The 17994-nt window shown below is 36.9% G+C and overlaps 5 protein-coding genes and 1 non-coding gene across 7 annotated transcripts; 4 read left to right on the top strand and 2 right to left on the bottom strand.

The window, feature by feature from the left end:
- The first annotated feature begins 774 nt into the window (after nt 1-774).
- LOC110749813 (uncharacterized) lies at nt 775-3480 on the top strand. Of its 2 annotated transcripts, XM_021949999.2 has the most exons (5): nt 777-1011; nt 2066-2464; nt 2564-2641; nt 2713-2784; nt 3061-3480. In XM_021949999.2, the coding sequence occupies exons 1-5, from the start codon at nt 964-966 to the stop codon at nt 3238-3240; spliced, it is 777 nt and encodes a 258-aa protein (XP_021805691.1). In that variant the 5' UTR covers nt 777-963; the 3' UTR covers nt 3241-3480. The 2 variants fall into 2 exon arrangements, with proteins under 2 accessions (XP_021805692.1, XP_021805691.1); XM_021950000.2 differs by lacking the exon at nt 2564-2641 and having other exon boundaries at nt 775-1011.
- Nucleotides 3481-3804: 324 nt separating this feature from the next.
- Nucleotides 3805-5681, bottom strand: LOC110749849 (GRIP/coiled-coil protein). The gene is made up of 5 exons (XM_021950051.2): nt 5362-5681; nt 5129-5251; nt 4733-4945; nt 4467-4631; nt 3805-4361 (listed from the first exon to the last, which is right to left on the bottom strand). Exons 1-5 carry the CDS (start codon nt 5584-5586, stop codon nt 4050-4052), a joined length of 1038 nt encoding a protein of 345 aa, XP_021805743.1. The 5' UTR covers nt 5587-5681; the 3' UTR covers nt 3805-4049.
- Nucleotides 5682-6720: 1039 nt separating this feature from the next.
- Nucleotides 6721-8774, top strand: CSP41A (chloroplast stem-loop binding protein of 41 kDa). The gene is made up of 6 exons (XM_021950023.2): nt 6721-7227; nt 7363-7484; nt 7721-7823; nt 7904-8042; nt 8120-8397; nt 8496-8774. Exons 1-6 carry the CDS (start codon nt 6841-6843, stop codon nt 8676-8678), a joined length of 1212 nt encoding a protein of 403 aa, XP_021805715.1. The 5' UTR covers nt 6721-6840; the 3' UTR covers nt 8679-8774.
- A 191-nt stretch (nt 8775-8965) lies between these two features.
- RANGAP1 (RAN GTPase activating protein 1) lies at nt 8966-12170 on the bottom strand. The gene is made up of 2 exons (XM_021950022.2): nt 11804-12170; nt 8966-10869 (listed from the first exon to the last, which is right to left on the bottom strand). The coding sequence occupies exon 2, from the start codon at nt 10856-10858 to the stop codon at nt 9230-9232; it is 1629 nt and encodes a 542-aa protein (XP_021805714.1). The 5' UTR covers nt 10859-10869; nt 11804-12170; the 3' UTR covers nt 8966-9229.
- Nucleotides 12171-12695: 525 nt separating this feature from the next.
- Nucleotides 12696-12798, top strand: LOC148292707 (U6 spliceosomal RNA). Its single transcript, XR_015827286.1, has one exon. It is a non-coding gene; the product is annotated as a U6 spliceosomal RNA (small nuclear RNA).
- A 1058-nt stretch (nt 12799-13856) lies between these two features.
- CYCP1;1 (cyclin p1;1) lies at nt 13857-16328 on the top strand. Its single transcript, XM_021950060.2, has 3 exons — nt 13857-14246; nt 15352-15759; nt 15884-16328. The coding sequence occupies exons 2-3, from the start codon at nt 15359-15361 to the stop codon at nt 16134-16136; spliced, it is 654 nt and encodes a 217-aa protein (XP_021805752.2). The 5' UTR covers nt 13857-14246; nt 15352-15358; the 3' UTR covers nt 16137-16328.
- The last annotated feature ends 1666 nt before the right edge of the window (nt 16329-17994 follow it).

Genomic DNA, 17994 nt, shown 5'->3' with positions numbered 1-17994 from the left:
TGGATTAGGCTCTGAGTGCTAGTGCTATTATTTTGTTTGGAGTATTCAAGTCTATCCTTTTGCTTGGTTTGAGGGTTCTGATTAGTGATTTGATGTGGGTTTTGGGGGATTGATGAAAAATTAAATGTTGGGTTTGTCGAGAGAGATGGGTGTGAGGAATGGTTTTAGGGGTTTCACTTTTTTGTTTTGTTTTTTGGATACAAGTGATATCGGGGAAAGGTGAATCGAAGTAGGGACCTAGAATGCAGGAGTAAGTGTTCTGAATCACTTAACTACGAAACCAAGGTCTAAAACAAAATCCAACGACCAAAATGTAAATTAACTAACCTAACCTCAAAATCATCCTAAAGTATATAAATACACACTTTTTTGTTCATAGTATGTGTGTTTGTCCATCATTTATTAAATAAATTTTTGTTTTTGAAATTAGATTTTATAAATGTTAAAATGTTCAAAAAAAAAAAATCATGATGGTATAAACTAACATTAACTTAAGAAAAATTAAACACAAAATACTTTTAGAGTTAAATGATTCTTAAATAATTAATAAAGTTACATACTAAAATTTTGAGTCATATAGGGTTGGAGGAAAAAACTGTTTGAATCCGGTCAACACATGAATAGTTGTATTTTGAAGGGAAATTTTTTGAATTTAACCCTATTTGAGTTGAAGATGGTGAAAACAGAGGGCCATAATTAAATGGGCGCTAAATGGTACGGTGAGAAAACAGAGGGCCATAAATGAGCGATTCAAAATAGGCAACAAATTGAACGGTGAAGATTGATGAAGCCTCGAACATTACGAAGGAAATTACCCTTTGGTTCTTGCACGTTTCCAAAGACATATTCAATGGGAGCAGCTAGCAGAGAGTAAAAGACGCTTCCTCTTTTGATCACACTCACACCAGCAGAACAGAACAGACACAAGAGTAAGCTCTCTGTATTTGAGAGTTACAGAGAGAGATGGGTAGGAGACCAAATGCTTCAAGAAAGGAAGGAACGGTTCATACGGTGAACTTCTCTTAACTTTCATCTTTGTTTTGCTTAACCAGCATTTTATTTATTTTCAACAAAGGCTGAAGCTTTTTTCTTCTTCTTTTGTTTCTTTCTAAACCCATTGTACAATTTAACATACGTTGCTTTATTGGTTGGTTGTATTGCTGCACCATGCGTTTCTTCTGATTTTTGTTTTTCTATTTCTTGTTTTTCCTTTCATGGTTAAAAGTTTTTTTCTTCTCTGTTTGTTTATTGTGTTTACTCGTTGAGTCTTTGTTCCCTTTTGGGAGATGTCGATTTATGTGTCCTGTATTTGTTGTTTTGTTATAATATTACTTTTTAGGGTTAATGGTTTTTTTATTATTTATAATTTTAGGATGGTGGTGGATTTAGGGTTTTGTATATATTAAAGACAGAGATGCGTTTCTCTGAATTACAAACAAGTTGATTTATGTATTTGAGGCATCCTTGTTTTGATTATAAAATGTTACGTATTTTAGCTGCCTCTATTGACACTACTCTTCATCTTCTTGCATTCCATATTTTGAGAGCATAAAGATTATGCTATATTCAGTTTGGAATGGTAGAGAGGCTAAATGAGGAATGCTAATAGTCTTATTTTGTTTGGAGTATTCATGTCTATGCTTTGCTTGGTGAGGAACTTGACATTTTAATGGAAGTTCTTGCTTTAATTTGTTTTGTAAAACAGAAATAAAAGAATGCTTTACAGAAATTATGTGTATTATTTTTTGAAAAATAAAATGTCTTACAGAGGGCCCTTCTTCATATTCTTTAGCTTTCTAGTAATTCCCTATGTTTTTGTAAATGCAAAGATCAAATTATCTTTAGGTAAACACATGAAGAAGCTTGTCCATGTCTGGTTCTTCAATGCATTTGTAGTTGCAGATTAGATTACTGATATTTTGGTTCTCTTTTATTAGCAATTTTGTTACCTTCTTCAATGATAGTGTCTTTTATTATTATTACTATTATAATCTGCACATACTAAATTGAATTGTTTAATTATGGTTAATTAAACTAATAAATGATTATGGTCTTCAAATCAAAGGCTGAAGCCAAACAAACCCAACCATTATCTGAAACTGAGGAACCACAGCCTGAGGGGCCAAATCCTTCTTCAGAGCAAATGGACCAGCAACATGAAAACGCAAGCCCTCCACTGGAGGAAACTAACTCAATGCATATGATGCAAGAAAAATCTACTAAATCCTCTCATTCAAAAAAGAGACCGAAGCAGCTCAATTCTGTTGTTAGGCGATCTTTACGCATTCGAAACTGTGATATGCCTGTTCAAAACCAGAACATTGAGCCCGTGATTGAAAACATTAGTGATAGTGAGATGGAAGAGGAGCAACCTCCTTTGGAGGAACAGCCAACCTTGGGTGAGAAAAGCATGGAAGAAAAAATTGATTATCTTATACAATTAGTGGAAACACAGAACTCAAAGGTATTCATCTTGTTCTGGGGATTATTAGAGTTTGATGTTTACTTGCATATATTAATTTGTGTTGCTTATTCAAACAATTTATTGGGGATGTGTAATCAGGCAAAGAAGAGAAGCCCCGTCTTTTCTAAATCTCCAGAGTTAGGATACAAAAGCTTGTATATAAACTCTCAAACGAAGGTTATTTTCATTTATCGGGAAGAACTATCTATCTTTTTTTCCAGGGCTATAACATTTCTTTACATATGCAGATTGAGGCTTTGAAAAATGAAAACCATGAGCTTTCTTTGAAGTTGGAAGTAGCTCTTGGCAAACTTGAAGGGGTAAGAAAATTTATGCTACCTTGAATTTCCATATCAATTAGGATGTGTGTAATTTGTCCACTTTATGGTTTGTGCATCTTTCTTTTGGGTCATTGTGGGTTTTGTCACTTTTAGTAATATCTAAAGTATAAATCATACGGCTATAATTAACAAATTGCAGTTTATAACACCATCCGGAGATTTAAAAGGAAAAGGATAGTTTTGCATGTAAGAGTTGTAAATGACGTGGACCAATGCTTGATTCTTGATTGTCATTTTTTCTTTGGTTGGCTGTAGTATGAGAAAGGGACTTGTGCATTTTCCGGAGTGATGGAGAAAATGAAGGATGTGATTTTGGTCTCAGCTTTATCAAAAGCTACTGAAAGAGTTGTAAATGTCTCATCTCAAGCAGTAGGTGATAATGCTCTTTCTCCCCAGGGTCGCAAGTATGCAGCTAAAAGAAAGAAACAGTCCTAAAGCAATGAAAGGAGCTGAGGACAATGGTTGATATGATTGGCTTGGCAGTCTTTTGTAAAAAAATTGGAACGTGTTAGTTTGGGAACTAGCTTTATTTTGTTAGAACATTGAAGGGCATGTTACTGATGGTTTAAGCACTCAGGACTCGGTTCATATGATATCTGTTTGGTTGTTGAAATTTGAAGTGTGACTTTGGTTTGTTATTAAGAATTAGAAGTTAATCTAACGTTCTCAAGCTTATTCTATGATTAGCAGTACCGTGTGATTGAAGTTTGTGATTTGATTATAACAGTTAAGATGTATAATATTCCTTCCCTAAAGATATAGTTTTTTTTGTCAATCTTTTCCGCGAGCTGGTTTAGGTATGGTAAGCTGCCTTTTCTTACTACAAATCTGGGTTTAGGCTCATCGACCCTTGTTTTGTGCCTCATGAAGTGGGATTGAAAACTTTTTCTTAGAACTCTTTATGGGTCTTACAGAGACCATATATACTATATAGTGGGACAAAAAAAGGGTTTTAGTTACTCTCTGAGTTGGGAAAAATAGTGTCCAGGAAAGTGAAAATAGAAGAATTGATTCATTTCCATTGAGATCGCTTATTGGAAACCCCTGGAACTGGGTTGATAAATTATGACATTTGCTAATTTAGTATGCCATGCCATGCATGACGCACAGCAATATTGCTATATCCATATTTTGTTGCTGAGTAGTAGTAACTTACTTTAACAGAACATAAGACTATATGGCATCAAAATTTACATCAGTAAACGTTAATTCCAAATCCGAAAGAAACAAATTGTAAAACCATTCTAATGATCTTCGTGAAAACACACATCATCAAGAAGAGGGTCGGAGAAGCCAAAAAGATTGGTTTGGGGTGTTTGAGAAACTTCGTTATCACCATCATCTTCATTTGCCTCTTCTGCTATCGGTCGTGGTGGAGACGAGAAGTCTAAGCACAACCCTTGTATAACTTGTTCATATGAAGCAGAGAGGTCATGGGAGGTTAGCTGGTGGTACTCCACAAGTTGATTGAGGCATTGGTTTTCCCTAACCAGATTTGCATTTTCATTTGCTAATCTTGATTTCTCAGCTAGCAGTGCCTCCAATTGAAGCCTCACCTATATCAACATCAAATATTCCACAAGAGATTGATTAATGTTGTGCAAATGTTATCCCATATCAGAAAATATCCATTGGGAACAATCGAAACACACGAGTCTCACCAGATCATCTTCCTCAGGCCTCAACCCTTTATGCAATCCATCTCGGAGCCTCCTGTTCTCCTCCTCCAGCAGAGCACAGCGCTCTTGCATAAAGCATAAATCCGACCTTATTGACTTCAGTTCCCTGGCAAACGAAGCTGCTTTGGTTGCCATAGAAATTGCAAGCTGTGGAGAGATAAGCACACAATTAGCAATCAACTCAAAGTAGGCAGCTAAGAAGGTCCCATCAAAGATTTTCACACTGAACAAAAAGAAGAGAAACCTACATTTTTAGCTTTCTTCAGCTTCCCATCATTGGGGTCTTGCTCATTGTCCTTTTTTGGGTCGTCTCCTTGTTCCTCTGAGCAATGGCTGTTGTCAAACTTCCTTTTCAGTCCTACATGGGGATCTTCTGTGTCCTTCTCTGTACTCTCAGATTTGTTGAGGTGGCCGTGGAATATCTCTGTTAAAGTGGGTGGCTTAGCAAGATCGTTGGCTCCCTATAAACACGGCAAACAAAGAAAGTCCTATAAGCTCAAATCACATCTGGTTTTGGAAAACTTCTACAGTTCAGGCAATGAAAAGCAAATTTCAAAACTCAGATCTTGCATACACTTTTTACTGTGAACAAATTTACAAGAAGTTCAAATTTTCAGCTGTCTGCAGGAAGGATAGAACTTTACCTGAAGAGCAGTCTCTAAAGTGTTGGACAGCTGAGACAAAGTGTGAGCTATGGAGTCAAAGCCTCTCATCAAAAGCGACGAGTCTTCCTTCGTTGCTTTTGCACGCTTCAATCCTCCAACATTCTTTTAACAGAAAAAAGAAATTAAATTAACAACAAAACAGAAAACCCATTTTGGGCCAGAAGCAAAATTTAGAGTGAAATTAAGAACAAAGAGTAAAAGGAGACACTTACCATTTGAACTGGTAGAGAGGGATCAGCATTTGGTGGGTTTTGGGCAGTTGGGATTTTGGAGCTGGGATCGTCGAGAAGAGTGTCGATCCGGCTGCGGAGAGAGCTCCAAAAGCGCTTATCTGAGGAGGGACTGAACAGAGGAGAAGAAGAAGAAGAAGCCATGAATAAGCTTGTAGCCTTGTGGTTAAGGTGGGTAGGTGATGGTGTATCCACTGAAGCTGCCATTCGCGAGAACAGAGGAAGAATTAACGGCTAGTTTTTGGGATTTTGCAGGAGCTTGTGATAGTGGGATTGATTTAATACTCTATATATAGATGCGCCGAAAGCCAACGTTATAAAATCTATTTCAATTATTTTATTTATTATTGATCTCAACTCAAAGTGGATCTCACCCACTACTTTCTCCTGTTTCTATCTTGACTAAAGTGTGGTGGCTTTTTAGGTTAGGAGAGAGGAATTATTGTGTGGGACACTAACTATGCTGCATCCATAAGGTGTTATCATCTTTTCAAATTTCACACCTATATAACCATTAATATTACACTTTAAATTATAAACTCTAAATCAACACGTGTTATAATGTGAGTGAAATTATGAATTATTGTGAATGATCTATTTAGATGGAATTGAGGTTATGAATGATCTATTTAGATCAAACAAATATCGTGGATAATTTGTTTAAATCGAATAATTGTAGTTTTAAGATCATCAACCTTCTAAACTCATATGTATCTTTGCATGTCTTATTAACCATCTTTTTATCTTTTTATTTTCCACTATGGAGTTACATTTTGGAAGTTATTTGATCATTAGAATTCTTTTTTACTTTTGGTCTTTTGTCACTAATAAACTTCAAAATTAATAATGATATCATTAGCTTGTCTTGCACATTAATGTCATCATCGACGCCAAATTCGTCCAAAATTGTGTTACAAATTTAAGAATATTGTCAAACTACTCCTACCCACCATTACTCGCCTCTCCCCTCCCCCACCCTTCCCTCGACGACCCAAGCCCCAACCACCCCTCGTCCCAATTTTCCCCACCCTTCCATGACTGCCTCCAACACCAAATTTGACAACATTATCTCTAATTTAAATGAGATTGGCCCCCAATAATTGGTTATTTCTAAACATGTCATGGAAGGTATAACGAACATACAATGTCTCCACATTGGATCAATATACGGGGCAAGAGGATGAAGATGACATTGATCACTTTTGAAGTTTGGGGACAAAAAAGCAAGTTTGACATAGTACAGGGACCATTGGGATAAAAAGCCTTTACTTTTATATTCCTATCCTATCCTTTTCATTTTTCATTAGCTACATGTGTATTTATAACTAAAACTTTAATGAGTTGAAAAAAGGAAAATCCAACCCCAAAAAAAAAAAAAAACTCATACTCGGTTTCCCTTTTTTCTTTATCTTGTACTAAGAATTGCTGGTTCTCATACAACCAGTCACAGGCTCGTACTCGATGGCCACTCTTACTTCATCATCATCATCTGTGCTCTTTTCCTCTACACCCTCCAACCTTGTTCCACCTTCTCTCTCTCATCTTCCACGCCTCTCTCTCTCCTCCTCCTCCAACTTCTCTACTCTCTCCTCTTCTCTCTCTATTTCTCATTCTTCTGTCGCACACCCTGCAATTTCCAGGCGCTTCAATCGTTGTTCCTTCAGTATCAAGGCAAGTGCTGGAGAGAAGAAAAAGGTCCTGATAGTGAATACAAATGGTGGTGGGCATGCAGTGATTGGATTCTACTTTGCAAAAGAGCTTCTGGGTTCTGGCCATCAAGTCACCGTATTGACTGTTGGTGAAGAGAGCTCAGACAAGATGAAGAAGCCCCCATTTAGCAGATTCTCAGTTAATATTTTCCACATTATTTCACTGCAAAATTTGTTCCATATGTTTGTATCTCTTTCTAAATAAATTTTCACAGTGGGATTTTTCCTAATTATGGTTGGAACTCTTGGGTGATTTGAATACTTTTTCTCTTAGGAAATTGTAAGTGCTGGAGGGAAGACAGTGTGGGGAGAACCTGCGGAGATTGGAAAGATTTTGGAAGGAACAGCATTTGATGTTGTGTTGGAAAACAATGGCAAAGATTTGGACACTGTGAGGTCGGTTGTTTTGATTCTCTAAAAATCAATTTCAATTGGGGTAGCTTTTGTATGCTATGCTGTCTAAATGTTCAAATATGGTGCGACTCTGTTCTCTCTGCATTTTGCTTACAATTCTTTTTTTTTCTTTTTCTTTTTTAAATTTATAAATTTCAAACCCTTTTTTAGATTGAGCTTTGGCTTTGATTTGGGGGGCTTGATTGGAAACTAAACAAATCATTGTAATTTTCACATAGGCCTGTGGCAGATTGGGCCAAGAGTTCTGGTGTGAAGCAATTCCTGTACATCAGCAGTGCTGGAATTTACAAGCCAACTGAGGAGCCACCTCATGTTGAAGGGGTATATTTGTCTCTAATTCCTCTTGCATTCAACTAAGACCTCATTGCTTTAGTGGTGAACTAAAACCTTCATTATGGCAGGATGTTGTTAAAGCTGATGCTAGTCATGTTGCAGTAGAGAAGTACATTGCAGAGATATTTGGTAGTTGGGCAATATTTCGCCCACAGTACATGTTAGGTTCTGGCAACAACAAAGATTGCGAGGAGTGGTTCTTCGATCGTAAGTAGTTAGTATTAAGCACTTTTCTGATAGTTCATAATATATTACTATGTTGTTTCATGATATTTTCTGTGCAGGAATTTTGAGGGACAGACCAGTTCCAATCCCTGGTTCCGGATTGCAACTTACCAACATCTCCCATGTTAGGGACTTGTCCTCTATGCTTACCCTAGCTGTTGAGAACCCCGACGCTGCATCTAGTAACATTTTCAACTGTGTAAGTGATCGTGCTGTGACCCTCGATGGATTGGCAAAACTTTGTGCTCAAGCTGCTGGACGCCCTGTTAACATAGTGCATTATGATCCCAAAGCTGCTGGAGTTGATGCAAAGAAAGCTTTTCCATTCCGGAACATGGTAATAAATTGTCTTGATCTAAAGAGGGCACAATGCAGTTTCTTTGTACTTTTGACATTGTTGTGTTGCAATGAGTTAATTTTTCGCCTACTTTGCAGCACTTCTATGCAGAACCAAGAGCTGCCAAGGAAGTTCTAGGATGGAAATCTACTACGAACCTCGCTGAAGACTTGAAGGAGCGATTTGAAGAGTACTTAAAGATCGGGAGAGACAAGAAAACCATCAAATTTGAGTTAGATGACAAGATAATTGAGTCCCTTAAAGTTCCAGTAGCAGTGTGATCAATTTGCCCTGTAAAGTTCATTTTTTGTTTCTTGTATCTCATATCCTATGTGATATTTTCTTTCACCAGGAAGCTACTTGCTAAATTTTTATCACTATATATAGTAAATAATTTGAAATGCTTAATAAAAAATAAAGAAACAATGTAAATCAAGCGGACGGACCTATATTACCCGCCTCTACCTTTAATTAATCTTGATTCTGCAGATTTTATTTTTAGACAAAAGAAAATGAATTGGAGATCTGAATTCAAAATATATGCAGCCATGCACCTCAACCAGTACTCTACTCAGCTAACTCAGTTTTGCATAACATAACCAGAAAACTGGCTGCCAGCAACTTAAGTAACAAGGACACGAGAGCATACAACTAGCTAGACTCTCGAATGTTGAATGTTTCAAATAATGAGCCTAGTCTACAACAACCGATCTATTTCACCATGGCTAAAAACCGCTGAAATAGCTCATATGGAAACAATCTAGCTAATCAGAAAAGTTGGAATCTGAACAAGTTCTAAATCAAATTAACAAAAGGCAGCAAACTGCATGTATCAGTAATTCTCTTCTTGCTTAATTTCAAGGCCCTTAAGCTTTGATTCCAAATCAACCTCATTATCAGCGTCCTCTTCACCCTCCTCATCAAGATCTTCTCCTTCAGGGTCGTTCTCATCCAAAGGCCCAAGCACATTCAGTGAATTCTTAAAAATCTCCCTTACCTCATCAATCCCCTCATCTGATATGAAATTAGCATTTATGTTCAGCAACTTGAACCCAGGTTTGTGCACAACAGCCTGTGCCAAAGCCCTTGCTCCAGCCCTTCTAATTGAATTTGTGTTCAAGTCAACCTCAGTTAACTGACCATGACCCTCTGCAACTGCTTTGCTGATCAAAATCGCACCTTCATCCTTCAGTTCATTCTCAGACAAGTTTAACCTGGTAATGAATTGTTTCGCTGCTATACAGGTTGCTAAAGCAGCTGCCGATCTGGCTGTAATGTCATTTCCCGCCATTTCCAAAACCTCAAGTGAGGGTGCAGACTCTTTGAGAGAATTGGCAAGGGCTTCTGTTCCTTCATCTTCTAAGTTGAGGTAACTCAGGTAAATTTCAGTAAGATCTGCAAAAGCAGTTAGAGATTTACTCAGAGCAATCCCAGATTGTACTCCAAACATGTTGTCACGCAAATCAAGCTTCTTCAGATGGGAACATGTCCCAAGTGCTTCAGCTAAAGCTATGCCCCCTTCGGAGCCCACCCTTGTGGAAGAACAACGAAAATCCTCCAAGAGAGGTGAACGTTTCACCATGTCAGAGATGGCAATTGCCCCCTCATCTCCAGTCATATTGTTGTGAAAGTGAAGGACCCTAAGCTTCTCAGTGGATGGGATAAACTTAGAAACTGCTCTTGCAGCTTCTTCTGATATGCCATCATTCATCAAATAAAGTTCCTCTAAATTAGTTTGTGACCTCAGGAGTGACCCAAATGCATTGACACCCTTTTCACCCATGGCGTTGTCTGAAAGATTGAGATACCTCAAAACACATCCTTCCAGGGCTGAAGAAAATATATTCATGACTTGAAGAGCTTCTGTTTCTGGCCTTCCTGCAATAATATCTGACAGGTCTACTTCTTTCAACTGATCTTTGATAGATGTTAAGATTGGCTCAGCAACATGGGCTGCATCTAGACCAAAGCTTCTATTGCTAAAACAAATCTTGGTATACAATTTTTCATGATCCCTTAATGGTTTTAACAGTTCCTCGGCCTCCTCAGCATCAATAAAGGACCGGCGACTCCCAGATATATCAAAGACACTTCCATGGGTAGCAGTATCTTTCTCATATTGCATCACCTCTCCATGTTCCTTTACTTTGGGCCCTCTTTTGAGAACTTCCAGCATAAGCTTACTGGACTCTTTAGCATAAATTTGAACAGCCGAACTTCCATCACCATATGGTTCCTTCTCAAAATGTTGGTCAGCAGCTGCAAAAGCTATATTTTCTATTTGCTTGGCATCCTCCTCGGCCTCTTCTTTACTGAGCAGACCATACTTTCTAGACAAAAAGGACGGAGTGATGAAATTCTTGGTCATTCGTTCTACAAGCAGTATCCTGGTGCTCTGGCTCGGGGGCCATAGTTTGATAGACACTGAGCGTTGGTGGAAAGTTTGTGCTTGAGAATCCATGCCAAAGTGACCTGGAACCATGCACCGAATTTATAATAAACTAAAATGATCAAAGCACATTTACATTTAAAAGTAAGAAAGGGAAGCGACCCAAGGTGATCTCAACAACCAAAAATACAAATAACCAATCATTCCAAGTCAAATGACCACATTCACAGAAAATCAGGTGATTCAAGCAGTAATTTGGAACGCAATATCAATACAAATCCACAAGCAATGACCATGAAATATACTCCTAACGAAACAAGAAATATGAATTAAACATGGTTGTTCAAATTCAAAACTTTTAATGTTCAAAATAGAAAATTTTCAGGAATACAAAACCACTCTATCGGTGAGGCATACCCTCCTCCATCCACACAAAGAAAAGCATAATAGCAGGTCCTTTACAAAAACACACAAATTATAAGAAAAACCCAGAGAATATTAAAACTTATGAACTCCTGACAAAATATCTTAAAATCCAATTGTACAATTCATTAGAGCAACAAAATCTTAATTCACGTGAACATTTTTATCAGACATGTGACGAAAGCTCATCCAGTTGACTACCGGTACGGGTCTAGAAGTCCCACTATCACCAAAAGCAACAACTTGAAAATTAATAATTACAAAAACTTCAAGTTGCAATTCCGAAACAGAAATCTAACTCAGAATTCTTGTGAAGAAAAATTAAAGATTCGTCGGATATAAAAAGAACGCCAAATCTTGTAATAGATAATAGCATAAATCAAAGGAAATCAAAAGTCACTTCGGTTAACAATAGAATTGCAGAGTAAAAACCACAAATTTCCCTGTTTGGCTCCTAAGAAACAGCGAGAAAATAAAAATCGACATCTCATTCATAACCGCTCATCCAAACACTAAAATGGTAAAAGATCATCATTTCTTTTTCTACATACGAAACAAACGAAACATACAGAGTTATACAAAGAAATACAGTACCTGGAGCAAATCACGACTCTGTTCTCGGGAAACAGAAAGGAGCGAAAGCAAACCCTAGAAATTGAAGAGCAAAAAGAGACGGCGAGGGATAAGAAAGGAAAAGGAAACTTTTGTATCTGGATGAGTTTGTAGATTTCCGGGAAAATGAAAATTTTCTGGGAAACGAATCCAATCTGGGGGTTTTAGAGTGTGTGGCTCAGAGCAATCATATCATCGTATGCCCCAGTGAATTAGAAAAATCAAAAGAAGAGTGCGTGCGGGGGAAATTGGGAATTGGAGGGAAATCATGAGAAAAAAAACCCAAATCCTCCAACTTTAAAAAATTGAGAACGAAGCGTGGAATTTACGACGCGATCTTTTTCTCCGAACGAAAAACAACGCCCCTAGTTTTCCACTCATTTACGTTTTTGGTCATGCCATCGCCCACACTAAAAATATGGGCCTTGGATGCTGAGTTGGGCTTAGATATTGACTTGGGCCGTAAATTTGGCCCACACTAAAAATAAATTTGGATCGACGTCGACCGACAAAATTTAGCTGCTCATGACATTCCAAATTTCTAATGCCGCCGGAAGAGACAGATGCCAGCTGTACCCACCAAACTCTAATTTGGACAGGTTCGATAATCAAAGAGTAAGTTATGCAGGAATTTTAGCTTCACTCGGAGGAGACTAATTGGGATGCCAACAAATCAACAATTATATTAATCCTGCAACCGTAGCTTCAATTTTGTCCCCTCATCCTCTGCCAATCCGGATTTTGTATGTCAAATGTCATCCAAGTTTGCATGTCACGGATATATCTATCGTTCCTCTATGTCATTCATTTTTATCTGTCGTGTGATATATCTCTCATTTCTCTGTCTCACTCCTAGAGTGAGGAGTGAAATATATTCCCTTCGAGGACATCCAATAAAATTGGAACGATACAAAGAAGATTAGCATGGCCCCTGTGCAAGGATGACACGCATAAATCGAGAAAAATTTCAATTTTTTAGGAAGACTTTGTCGAATTTTTGGCAGAAAATCTCGATTCTTAGTAAATGAGTCCGGCATCGATACGATGTCGAAAAGAAAACGGGATTCGTCCTGGATTTTGAGGAGTCCGGAGCGATCCTGTCAGCTTGCTATTAATTCATATAACTGTTTGAATGATGAATAAATAAAAATTGTCCCATAGCGCAATCATCCAATTGCTTCTTACTTTAACTAAGTATGTGGTGTAGTCAAATCAACTGTGCAAGAAATGAAAAAAGAGGAAGAAAATCCAATCACCGCACTTGAAGTAATGCATTATCAAAAGCGTTATTTGGACTTTGATTAACAATTGGGATTAATCAAGATCCACATCTTTCTACTCATCTTAAAAATAAAATAAAATAAAATAAATTTGTTGGGGTTTATGTGTTCTGGTTGCCAATTATTATCATCACAAGTGACCCACTTAAAGGTATCATGTCCTATGTTGTGGCATTATTAACGGAAAAAATTAAAATATTTAAGAATTTTGGATTTATTATTTTTTAATATGCACAATGATGCTCATCATGTACGATAAGGAAAAAAAATATGAGGATGACATAATGGATTTCAGATGGCTCAAGCATAAGTTAGACTGTCACTTCTTGCTCAATTATAAACATTTTGCATTTATATTAATTATTAAGTAAGCAATTAAGAAATGTATATCAATCTTCTTTTCTTTCTTCTTTTGCCAGAGAAATGTATATCATATCTAAGCTTTATTAATCTTTATGGAGAAAATGAGTCTTTGGGATGCAAGGCTAATTAACGCAAATATGGTTAAGTGTATTCGTTTCCATGCACTCAATTTCGAATCCCTCAATTAACGCACCCTTCCTTTTATACACGGATTTGATTATTTATGATAAATTATAGTAATTTAGAGAAATTAAAAATATCATTTTTTTATTTTTAGAAAAAATAGGTGCATCCCTTGCTTTGCGGTGGAAAAGAAAAAGAAAGGTGGCTTGGGTGGGGGCCCACTTAACCACCGAGAGGCAAGAATCATAAGAAGTCTTTTGCCCACTCTTCATTAAAAATTGGTGTGAAGTACACACCGACACCTTCTTTTAGAGCCAGAGAGAGTATGAACTTGTCTTGCTAACAAAAAAAGAAAAAAAAAGAAGAGATCTTCCATGTGAAGAGAGGGAGAGGGAAAGAGTAGCGTTGGTCTTGGGGATTTCATAGAGAAAGCAAAGCTCTTTTTCTCCCTCGCTCTCCCTCTGTTTCTCTGACTATATGCAACAGAAATGTGCATAAAAGAGGATATGGCGCCAGAGAGAAGAAAGGAACTCCAAGAGTTAAGATAGTGAGGTCTGTGTGTTCAGTGTACCTTCTTTGTTTTTCCTTATGCTTATTTTCATGTGGACGAAGCAACAAGAAAAGACAATAAAGATAGCTCCTTATTAAGAAGGATCTCTGTAAGTTATCCCCATATCCTTCTTTGTAATCTTCTTCTTTATATGTTATGGCATTGCTTCCATTTCTTGATTTGGACGTGAAATTTCGATCTTGTATCTTCTGGGTTGGGATTTGATGAAAAAAGGTTTATCCTTTTTCTGTTTCCTGGTCAGATGTGATGTGGGCTGTTCATAGTTTGTTGAATTTCTTGATTTACTGTTCTGGGTCTGTCTAATTATGTTCTTTTACTAACTGCCAACTGTCAAATTCTTGTGTTCTATGGGAATTTTTTTTATGGGCTTCATTTTGTGGAGCATTTGATGATTTATCAGTGTCAGCTTCATCTATTTGCACATATGGTTCTGCTAAAGTTCATATTTTTAGTAGGAATTTCACTGTTAGTTCATGAGCAGATAGAACATCAATGTAGTGCGTAGCAATGCCAATAGACAGGTTTCCATTTCTGAAAATGGTCTGTGGATTCTTTTGGAGGAGCAATTTTGTGCATGAATTGCCTCCCTACAATCTTGAAATACAACATACGATCAGATAGATCTACTTCAGTCATAATAAATGCCAAAAGTGAGAATGAGTTTCATATCATATGAGGAAAACCTAGAATCTTAAAAGAAAAGGCCCTGAAAAGAAGTAGAACTGAGCCACAACTGTACTGAATGATCTCGATTTAGACAGTATTCAATACCTATAATTAATAAAAGGAGCATATATTTCAGATTTATAAACCAATTTTAGAAATATTTGAGGAATAAGAATAGAGAAGGTTTTTTTAAAGCCACTGCATGTTATGGTAAGCTGCCAGAATGTGATTATATTCTGATGGTGTAGTATTTTAAATATAACTTCCTTTCTTTAGTACTTTTTTGGGTAAAAATGCTCTTTAGCACTTTTGTCTTAGTATTTTCAATGCAAATTAGAATACTACCCAAGAATTGCTTTTCTTAGTCCTTCACAATGTGTACCACAAATGCTGCGTTGTGTGTTCAATGAAAGTTCTGTCATACCAAAAATTGTAGAGTATCTATCATGTATTGGATTTGGACTACAAAATGCAGGGGCATGCCGGCTTACTAGTTCATTTTTGTTAATCAATGTTTTACTTTGCAGCTTAAATATGGGAACTTTGGCACTTGACAATGAAAATGTAGGCTCGGATATTTACTTCCATTTAGGGCTAAAGGAGTCGGCAAAAGGAGTTATGAAAATCCCTCGGGTTCTGTCACCTCTCTCATCACTTCTTGAGACATGCGTTCAAAAGAATGAGATGTTATTGGAGGCAACGGACATTAAAGAAGTCATGACCATATTTCATGGTTTACGAGCACCCACTTTGAGCATTCGGCAATATATTGATCGCATCTTTAAATACTCTGGCTGTAGCCCATCATGCTTCGTTGTTGCACAGATCTATGTGGACAGATTTATCCAGTGCACAGAAGTCCGTTTAACTTCTTTCAATGTTCACCGGCTTCTGATAACAAGTGTAATGCTAGCAGCGAAGTTTATTGATGACGCGTAAGTACTATTCTCAGAATTAGATATACACGATCGTTTTTCAGTGAAATGGTTTCGTAATGGTTTTTCTCCATTTCCCTTTGGCACCAGCTTCTGACACTAAGCATTGAACATGGTTTTGCAGATTCTTCAACAATGCATACTATGCCAAAGTAGGAGGAGTGAGCACAAGTGAGTTGAATAGGTTGGAAATGAAGTTCTTGTTTACTATAGATTTCAGGCTTCAAGTCAGCATAGAGACATTTAAGAGATATTGTTCTCAGTTGGAAAAGGAAGCTGCAGGGCTCCAGATTGAACGTTCGATCCAAGCCTGTGGGATCAAAGAGAATTGGTCCAACAAAGACGATTCAACTTGTGCTCCTACAGTTGCAAGATGACAATGCCAATATCATCTCAACGTTTTATTACACGATTTTTCTGAATTGCGATTGAATTAGAAAGTGTCTGATTGTTTGGCTTGTAAGCCACGAAAAGCACTTCAATGAACAGATTTGGTTTCCATTTCTCAAAGTGTAAGAAACAGATTATTCAACTTTATGCGTAAGAAAGAGTGTGCAGTGAGTTTTCCATTTTGGTTGGTAGCAAGTTTGCAACCACTTCACATTCTTAAATAAGCAGGCATTCAATACTTCATTATCAGACACTTTGGTGAAAAAAAAATTAAGCACAGCAATCCAAACGACATGTCTTTAACGATAATGATTATCAATCATATTTCTTAAAAAATTCTGAATTCAAATATCATTAACGACAATTTGTTCATTGTATTGTTAAATAAATAAAAACAATTAGAGCTAGCAAGCAACATTGTTTTACCTAAATGTTGACGTTTGGTGCTTAATTTCTATGATTAGTTATGACTTAAGATCGAACCTTATTACTCTTTTTGGGTTTTTTAAAGCATTTCAATTAAAACAGAATGTTACGGTCATTTGGTAATTAGTAATTACATCACCACACGACAATAAACTATAGGTTGCTGTGATAAACATGCACTGAATTGTTTTGCTATCCTATCTAGTTCATTGAGACATTTACGGGCTCATTTAGTACACCATATTAGACTATGGATAGAAGTAAATAGTCCATGTCAGTTGTTTGATGTCAACTTGTATTATTTAATTACCTGACTATTTTAAACGGTTTGGGCTTGTAATACTCTCCTTACTTGATTAAATAATACTCTCCAGATTGTTACAGCACTTCGGAGTCGCTCCATAGATAGGTCCATCATAGGACGAGTGGTGGAGGATACCAAGAGCTTGCTGACGCAGGTCACTGGGGAAGGTTTTACCCATATTCGTCGTACTGCCAATAATGTGGCTCATAGCTCATTTTGCCTTGCACATCGAGGGTTCTCTATACTGGTTCGAGGAACCTCCTAATTTTTTTTTTCTGATGTACTGTACGAGGATTGTAACTCGTGACCAAAGAATTTCCTTTGCCCTTGATACGAGTTCAAACTTCTTGTATTAGCTTTTTCACATCAATAATATTATATTGCTTATCATAAAATAAATTTTTTTTTAAAAAAAGATATTGAAAAGGAGTTGTTTAACTTTTTTTGCGCCACCCAATATCACCAATTCCCGGGGAGAAGGAAATTAAAATTCTGTTGCCATATTTAGCGGCGGTTTTCTTAGCCGCTGTAAAGACTAGCTTTAGCAACCGTTTTCGACAGTTTTTCACACTGCTAAAAGTGTTTTTCGCATATAAATTGTCAATAAAAGACCGTTGAAAACCGTAGAAAAAAGCAAGAACCGTCGTAAAAACTTACTGTCATATATTTGCTTATAAGGGTGTTTTTGTGTCTGTTTTCATATAGGCCTTTCTTTTACTTCCCCTAAAATGCTGCTAAAAGTATTTTAAGTAACGTAGAAGCTGCAATAAACTTGATTCCACAAATAGAACACTTCAACTCCTCAAGGGAAAAAATTGAACATTTTGTAAATAACATAGAATATCGATCAATAAATTGAAACAACCCCGTTACCTATTGTCGGTTAAAATTGGATCATAATGGCAAAATACAACTCCTCTTGTATCATCAAACCGTCACCTTTGCCTTGGAATAAATAAAATAAGCTAATCCGACCTAAGCTGCAAAGAGAAGCCAATTTTGTTTGGAGTAAATTCCACATTTTTATGCTTCTTGTTTTAACTCTTCAATTGCTATGATTTTAGTTTAGGGTTTTGAAATTTAATTGTTGTACAGTAGATATTAAAATTTTCATG

This window comes from Prunus avium, chromosome 8 (genome assembly GCF_965620075.1).
Source record: "Prunus avium chromosome 8, drPruAviu1.hap1.1, whole genome shotgun sequence".
Lineage (NCBI taxonomy): Eukaryota > Viridiplantae > Streptophyta > Magnoliopsida > Rosales > Rosaceae > Prunus > Prunus avium.
The sequence above is the reverse complement of the archived record's forward strand: the minus strand, read 5'-3'. Positions and strand labels throughout refer to the sequence as shown.